Below are 9128 nucleotides of genomic sequence, written 5' to 3'. Positions count from 1 at the left end.
AGAAGCATTTGTTTTCTTTGCCTTTCAGGGTCCCTTGCGGGTTATGTAACCACAGCTGTTGCAAAGATTTCATTACACAAGCAGTCACAATGCGTTTCTTTTGACCATCCATCTATTATCCATTTTCCTGCTGCTTATCCAGGGCTAGAACTTTCATAACTCTGGTTGGTTATGTCCAACAAATAGATTTAATTCTACAGCTGTTTGCATAATGCATATTTGGCAAACAAGTCCTGTTTTGTAGTAATTGGTTTCCCCCAGAAAGTGTTGTTATTGTCAGCTAAAACTATCAAAACCTAAAACGTTTTGTTAATTGAAATAAAGCTTAAATAAAATAAAATATAAAAAATAGATGGAAAAACGTACCTTATAATAATTAAAAATAACCTGAAAGGGTTAGTTCATCATTTACGCAACACTTCCGTTCATCTTTGAAATACAAATGAAGATATTTTAATGAAATCTGAGAGATTTCTGTCCCTCCATTGAACAGCACTTTGAAAACTTTCAAAAAGTTCATAAAGCGATCGTAAAAATGAATCCATATGAATTAAGCGGTTTAGCCAACATTTTCTTAAGAGACACGATCGCTTTATATGACGAACAGATTTAATTTAGGCTTTTATAAAAAGCTTAAATGGAACTGAAACAGAAGCTCAACCATGTTTGCTTAACGTGCGAGAACCAATGAGATTCATTCTTGTGTGTTATGCAGCACATTTGAGCTTCTGCAAGAACCAATGAGGTTCATTTTCATGTTACGCACGTTTGAGCTTCCACAAGAACCAGTGAGGTTCATTCTCGTGTTATGCATAGGGTTGCCACCTTTGGTGTGGCAAAATAAGGGACACCCATTCACGATTATTTTTTTTAAAATTAATTTACTTAAATTAAGACTATATTATCATGTAATTATGTGTCCCATTTTTATCTAAATATTTTTTTTAAATGTCATAAACTTTATATGACAGGATTATTTGTTATTTATGATTATAGCCTAGCTAAATTATAAATTAATAATAACATTAGGCTATAATCTATTAATTAACCTGTCTAAAAAATAATAATTCTGTCTGCCAAGCTCTGATAATGTATGGAATATTATATTAATATATTATCCATTAAAAAAATATATAGGCTACCTTTAGAAGCACGGATGAGTCTGTCAGTACTGTTGCTTTAAGTCAGTCAGTCTGAGCAACTGAAATGCTTCTCACGTGCAGTTCGCCTGAGGTTCATCATGAGTTACTGGACAGACCCATTGATACCTTTTTGATATTCAGCTCTATATCTGGAGATCCTCTTGCGTTTAAACGGTGGACGCACGCGACGCGAGCTCGACATGTTTAAAAAAAAACACGCAAGTTTACAGTCACACTCTGGCACTGCGCATGTTCTCGAGACTCCGCCGCTATGACAACAAAGCCGCTAAAATGCAATCACTCAAAAATGAGCTCCTACTACTTATTGTGAAATTGATTTGTTTATATTTGCTATCAGTATTCTCCACACTGCAGGATCCTTGTGTGTTTATTGAACTATGTGTGGACCTGTGTAAAATACGGAACAAATCGCGTCCCCGTCATTTTGCTTGTAAATACGGGACGATTCCGTATTTTACGGGACGGGTGGCAACCCTAGATGCAGCACGTTTGAGCTTCCTTAAACTGCTTGATTCCTATGGATTAGGTTTACGATCTCTTTATGAAGTTTTTGAAGCGATTAGTGATGGAAATTTCGATTCTTTCAAGAGATTCGTTCATTTTCAGTTCGTTCATCAAAATGATTCGTTCAGATTCGTTCATTGATTCGTTCAGTGACCATTTTTTTTATATTCCATAAATATCCCAGCAGGTAGCAAAAAGAGTGTCTTATGCGTTATTTCGAACGTATTTACTTACAAAAAAATCATTTGGCTTTATTAAAATGTGTGCATCTATCATTAAATAAAATAAGTATAAATAAGTTCAGAAGACCAAAGCACAAAGGTTTTCTTGCATGATTAACAATTAATTGTTTGGTCAGACATTTACACATTCATATTATTCAGATATATCTGGGATTATGGTAAACGAACGTAGAGTTATAAACAATCGTAGCCTAAAACTGCGCTTTGCAGCCATCCGCTCTCTGCTTATTGCTGAACGAGAGTGATTCACATGCTAAATGACCGACATCCATTTCCACGAACGAGATGCACCACCAGTTCGTTCACGAACGAGATCTAGCAGCAGTTCATTCAATTCGTTCACGAACGAGATCTCTCTCTCTCGTTCAGTGATGGGCGTGTTCGTTCAGTATCGTTGGTGGTTCAATTCGTTCATGAACCAGATGTACCAGTTCGTTCGTTCACGAACGAGATCTCTCGTTCAGACTCAAAAAAGCAACTCGGTCAGTGATGGACGTGTTCGTTAACTCCAATAATATCGCATTTTTTATTTGTTTTGCAGTTTTTGGAGAATTGCATGACATGACTCAAACTTAATGAAGTAATTTGTATTAATTTTATAAAACAACAACAATGAAAATAAATAATACAAACACAATACATCAGTAATTATACAATCATTTAACCATCAGCCTGCATTATTACACTGTTTTCATTAAAATGGTAAAGTGTACATGTCTTTCTTTGCTGCATACCGTATATGCCTAACTACACAAGCCGAGCTCTACATGTTCGCTATCAGTATCGTTCAATAGCTGGTTCATTTCGTTCACGAACGAAATACAGTTCGTTCACGAACAAGTCGAGAAGGAGATCAGTCTTTGGTTCAGAGTCGGACTCAAAAGCATCTCGGTCAGTAAAAGGCGTATTCGTTCACTGAATTCAACAAATCACATGCTCCGTCACATCTTATACTCGAACGCTATTGGCTGGAAGTTTTGTCATTGACAGGATGAAACAGTCCACAGAGCTGCGCATGCGCTCGCTCCTCGCTGCTAATAGCGCCATGCTGCTGTGGAGGGAGGAATTTCAGTGAACGAGAAATATGAGTCAGTGGACTACTTGAACGAGAACGATTCGTTCACCTAAAAGATTCGTTCAAAAAGAACGATTCGTTCACGAACGTAACATCACTAGAAGCGATAAAGTGGTTGTGACGTAGCTGTCAGTGCAGGGACAGAAATCTCTCAGATTTTTCTTTTAAAATATCTTTATTTGTGTTTCTAAGATGACTGAAAGTCTTACGGTTTGGAACGACATGATATCGATCATCAAATAATTGACACGATCATCAAATAATTGAAATAAAATAAGTTTAAGTAGCCTACTAAAATGATAAAAACTTAAACATAAAGAAAAAAATTTAATGATAAAAGCACATTACAAAATACCGAAATACATCTCTAGCTCGAACACATTGTAGGATATAAATGCCCGGCTTGTTTACACTCATTCAACCAACTAAATTTGAATGTTGATATTTTAACTGATGCCATAAACTTAAGAAATGCCAAAGTTACAGCCAGCAGCGATTATTTACCCACACATTATTTACAATTTGAATAAATGGATAATGATGAATAAAGAGTTGAAAGTTAAATGGATGAACACAAAGCGCTCCTGTACAATATGTCTCTTACATAACCATTTCTTAGTCACCTGAGAATATAGAAAAAATGAAAGCCATATTCATAATGGATTTTGCAGGATAGTATTTGCTTCCCAGTAAAAATACACAAAAAATACAAGAAATGTTGTGAGACTTAAGATATCAAACGGTCGTACTTTTTATTTTATTACATTATTATTAGCACACAGTACATCAAATAATAATCAGAGAAGTAAATATGAATGAAACAGAACAAGAGTTTTTACAGTAAAATGTTTTAATTCTGCCCCATTGGATAAAACAATCATACAGACATATAAAAAGCATTTGCTAGGTGTCTACCATAATACTGGAAAATTCATGTGCATGTCCTATTAGGTGGTTTATACCTACAGAAGAAGCCACTTCACCCATGGCACACTGTTTGTATATATAAGGCACTAATTACCACAAAGGATCCGTACTGTTAGTGGAATTTAGTGGAAATTAAACAAGCTTACACACACACACACACACACACACATGCATTTTGCACACATACACACAAATTCTCCCAATTCGGTGGGAATGCAACTACACTACAGAGGCAATAGCGACTCTAATCCTTATTCTGACAGTTATTTTACGTAACAGGTATAAAGTAGTTGCTGGGTCCAGAGTAGTGGTATACCTGGAGGTTTTCGTACAACAATTTAAAACATCCTAAACATCAGGCTTTGGTTTCAGATCACTCCTCCTGTACTCAGTCCCACCTTGGTGAGCTCAACTGCTTAATTAAACTCCTTTATTTCTTATAAACGTGGCTTGCTAATTCAGTTGTATCGATTCAAACCGAGCATCAGAGTGGGACTTCGCACAGTGTGAGAGTTTCAGCATGAACTGCCTCTAGCAACATAAATACAAGCTGAATGCATTTGTGCAGCAGTATTCTTCTAATCTACGGAGGTGATCTACTCTAATCAAAGGACTTTCGATGCAATCGCTCATGGCAGAAAAGGCATGTACGTCAAGTAATAACATGGTGGGTCTGTTTCCCCATAATGATATTAAGATTGAAAAATATTGCCTGCTCTATTCTTTACTGAGCCACACGCTGCTTCTAGTGTCTTATGAGCGTATCTACCGTCTAAAGCATGAGAGCAAAGCAGCAAACAGAGGAATACTAACTTTAGCACCTTTACGAAAGGTCTCAAGACTATGACGGCCTTCATGATGAGAGTGAAAGAGAGAGCGAGCTTCATTCAAGTCACATTTTTATCTGTCAAGCAAGTTCTCACTAGTTGTTTTAGCATGACTATCTACCATCTGACGGAGGGATATATGTTTTGAAGCTCTGAAGTCACGGTTTGATGGATGAACCCGTGTTGTTCTGCTCTCTCAGCATCACTCTCGAACTCTTTCCATTTTTTCTTTCTTCTTCTATTGCCATTGTCTCAATAAAAAAAATAAAAAACACATATTTCCACATATAACTGTAGACGGACAAACAAATAAATGGTATAAAGAATAATACATCAAATCAAACAATAGTGAATAAAACAAGGGCCCCCATAACAAAGTGCTGAGGCCTCTTCGGCAACGTTTGGAGTGACACAATCAAACCATTTACAGCACTTGAAGACGTACAAATGAACATACAAAATAATGAAAAGCGAATGAAATATGCATGAAAATACAACCGTAATGTAAAACACGTTAACCAGAGAATAGATGCAGTACGTATAGTAATAAAAGTAATAACCTATTCATTGAAAATGCTGTGATTCTTCCAATAACAGTACGTAATCTCAGGAATCCTGATTGTGATCAGTAGGAGAGGAATTTGTCCACATCTTCTCCCTCCTCTTGTCTCTCTCTGTCCTGTTTTAGACCTCCTTTGTGCTGGCCTTCATCTTCTCCACAGTCTCCTGATGGAGGGGAAAAGTTACAAATCAAGTTGTAGGTTCTGCCTCAGGCTAACAAACTAAGAAGCTTGTATTTCACTCTGAAAATCAAAAAGCAGTTACTAAAATGTGGCATGTAACAGCCTATGAGGAAGTTCACCACCTGCAGTTTACAGCCCTTTAAAAAGTGTATTAGTCAGAAGACAAACTAACCCCTCCCTCAAGCGCAGCTTAACCTGCCTAGTTCTAAGATTCATATCAATGATGTCCACACAACAAAACACCACTTACTATCATATGTCACAGTTGACTTCACTTTACTTGTTTTAAGAGTTAGTGTATAAAGTAGTGTGAGACTATAAAATGCTCCTTAAATCAGCAAGCTCCTGCTTCTACTGAGGGATCCGGTGTCTGTGTGCCTGCAGTGTATTATGTTAAGTAATAAACACTAAGTAAAAACACATTTGCTGTGTGCTTATTAATTGTTCAATAGCTTTGCCAGAGTAGTGTGCTTCCCTTGTAATCAAACTCGTTACTATTGGGTCCACCTTTGTAACTGTTCAGTGTGTCCCCTATGTTATTTAAAGGGGCAGATGGCACACTGATTAGGGAGGCGTTTTTCCGCATTTAGTGCTCCACTCCTTTATCTGTTGCACCTCTGAACACTAGAGAGATACGTTACGTTTCTGTAAAGGAAGTAGAGCGATTGCTATAATTGCTTCCTTATTTGTCCTCAACGGCTTTTACGAAACTGGGCTTTAACGTGACCCCATCCCATTCTTCTACCTGCCGCCCTTCCTAGTATGGTCGTTATGTGGCTGTAAAGCATATACTGCAAACTGCATACTGCTGCCCAGAAATTCCTAAAAGTATGAAGTCGATATTGATGTGCCTCCCTGGTAGCGTGAGAGGAGAGTCCTAGAGGAGGAGATTGGGAATTTAATAGCATCCCACTCTACCCTCTAGTGTCCCCTAGTCCCCACAGTCATAACCTAAGAAGATTCTTATAATTTTTATGAAAGAAGTCTCTTTTGCTCTCCAAGGCTCCATTTATTTGGCTTAAAATAAAGTAAAAACAGTAAAAATTGTAAAATATTTTTACAATTCAAAATAACTGTTTTATTTGAATATATTTTAAAATGTAATTTATTCCCGTGATGGCAAAGCTGAATTTTCATCACATGATCCTTCAGAAATCATTCTAATATGCTGATTTGCTGCTCAAGAAACATTTCTTATCATTATCAATGTTGAAAACAGTTGTGCGTGCTGCCTAATATTTTTTGTGAAAACTGTGATGCCAGGAAACCAGGCTTCTTTGATGAATAGAAAGTTCAAAAGAACAGCATTTAATTGAAATAGAAATCTTTTGTAACATTATAAATGCCTTGGTGGTCAATTTTAAACTGAATAAAAGTTTTCATTTCTTTAAAGAAAATACCTTACTGACCCCAAAAAGTCAGTTTCTTATCAATATATTTGGTATTGAATGAAATATAAATATATGCATACCATTATCTTTATTAGACATTAAAAGATAGATAGGAAGCAGTTTAAAATTAATAAACTGTAATGAATTAATGACATTAATTTTCTGTGAATGAAGTGCTGACCTGATGCTTGTTGAGTTCAGCCACACGGCGGGTCCACTCCTCTTCGGTCATCTCATCATCCCCATTAGTGTCAATAACTGGGCTTTTCTCTATGGAGCCATTCAGTCTCATTATCATTTCATTATAATATTAAAATTCAGTACATTGGAGAATCGTGGAGTAAGATGTGCCAGTCCCTTAATCTAAGAAACCTTCTTATAATGTAATACCGTTTTCAGAACTTCACTTGTCATTTTACCACTTTTTTGGCAAGTCATATTTCTATGGCCTCGTATTGTCAATGCTATCTGAAATATAACATCTTGACATCCTGAAATATAATTGGGTGTTTATTTTCCTTTCGTCTTGACTACACTATGCAAAGTGCCACAGTTTACCCCACTCTCCGCCAACCTACATGAATTTGGTGATTTAAACTCACCATCACAAGTCATGGCGGTGCAGACCCAGTTTCCACATGCGCAGACGCAACGGTTGCACTCCACCTGTGTCTCAGCGCCGTCCTCATAGGTCTCATCTTCCAGAGCACATTCTGTAATAATACACAAACCATACCCATGTTACCACATGCATGGAGAAGCAAAATATGCAAAACATTTCAAAATAAGCTACTAGAATAATTTTTGATTATTCTAGTTTATTCCTTATAAACTAGCTTGAAATCAGTGACATCTCTCCGAGCATTGACATTTTGTGTGAAAGGCATGCATTACACGAATGTGCCTCCAACCAAATATGCCTTTGCCCCAGATTCCCAAATACAAAACAGGAAATTACTGTGGAATGACTATGTTGCTACAACCATCTAGAGGAAACTAGGGTAAACGAATATAACTGAACTGTGCGGTTCTGGACAATCATGGCGAGCTGAAGCCAGGACATCTGCTTTTGATTCTGAACTCTACTACAGTGCTGCTATGAATGCTGTTCTGTTGTAAGTTCAATGTCAACGGACTTTATAAATGTGATATATCCTTCTCCAGCTATTTATATTGTTCTCTAGTATGTCCCTTTTTATATCCTGTGATGGATCCACAGGTCCATCTTCTGAGCAGTTTTATTTTAATATTATTTATATACTATGGTGTTTATTAATTGAATTAGCTTTTTTAGTTTTAGTCATGTTTTAGTCATTTGTATTTATATATGTTTATTTATTTTTTATTTAAATTTTAGTCATTTTAGTAGTATTTCATCTTATCAGTTAGTTATCTGATAATGATATCTCGTTTTCATATATTTTTTTCAGCTTTATTTTAATTAGCACATTTTTTTATAGCTGTATTTTATTTATAAATAAGTTTGAATGTGTAAAATCTGCTTCATAAAATGCTAGAGAAGGCGGTCCCTCCCACTGAACTTTCCCCTAGTTCTGCATACGGAGCCTGAGGAACATTGTGGAAGAGCGGAAAACCCCTCTCTCTGCCTCACACAACTACAATTCTGGGAAAACTGTGCAACTGAACTTTTTTGAATATAAGAAGGAGCTTTAACAAGGAAGCAAAACCTTTATTTTGAAGCAAGGCTTTGTTCACACAATCTTGGCTGTCCACATATTCATTATGCAAATGATGGAATTGTTCGGTTTAAATGGCAGCTGCTCAGATTTTCTGGATGCACCAACATTTCTGACTTGCACGTTGGCTGAACAAAAGCTTTGTAATCTCCATGCTGGTGCAAAAAGCAAGACAGAAAGAGACTTACTCTTCTCAGGAGGGTTGAAGCCTGGTTTCAGGCAGTTGAGGAACTCATCAAAGCTCAGTTTCCAGTCGGCATTCTCATCTGAGAGCTCAACAAGAGCGTCCACACAAAGGCTCCTGCGAGATACATGTGGGATCATTTGTACATTCCTTTAAGAGCAAAACATTTGATTTAGATGTGATCAAGAAGGCATTTTTGGAGTCCTATTTGTGTTTTCAATGCACTATCCAGCTAACCAGTAGGACAGTGAAATATTTGCCTGTCATTTATCAGTGTTTTGCAGAGTTTCCATTTTAGGTCATCCTGACCGACAGATGGACACAATAAACTCCCATAACCTTTACTGTCAGAGAAACAGGAAAAAGTCCTGTGTG

At 36.8% G+C, this 9128-nt stretch overlaps 1 protein-coding gene across 2 annotated transcripts in view; it reads right to left on the bottom strand.

Annotated features, from left to right (window-relative positions):
* Window positions 1-2483: 2483 nt before the first annotated feature.
* The window catches only part of fstl1b (follistatin-like 1b), a 64317-nt gene continuing 57672 nt past the window's right edge, over window positions 2484-9128 (bottom strand). Inside the window, exons 8-11 of one of the 2 annotated variants that reach the window (XM_079821738.1) lie at window positions 8758-8870; window positions 7475-7585; window positions 7054-7142; window positions 2484-5464 (exon numbers count right to left, since the gene is read on the bottom strand). In XM_079821738.1, coding sequence (XP_079677864.1) covers window positions 5423-5464; window positions 7054-7142; window positions 7475-7585; window positions 8758-8870 — 355 coding nt within the window. In that variant the 3' untranslated portion in view covers window positions 2484-5422. The remainder of the gene's footprint in view (window positions 5465-7053; window positions 7143-7474; window positions 7586-8757; window positions 8871-9128) is intronic. The other variant, XM_079821737.1, reaches the window with a different exon arrangement.

This window comes from Gobio gobio (assembly GCF_949357685.1).
Source record: "Gobio gobio genome assembly, chromosome: 7".
Taxonomy (NCBI): Eukaryota; Metazoa; Chordata; class Actinopteri; order Cypriniformes; family Gobionidae; genus Gobio; species Gobio gobio.
Note: the sequence above shows the minus strand (reverse complement) of the source record. Positions and strands in the feature narration are given on the sequence as shown.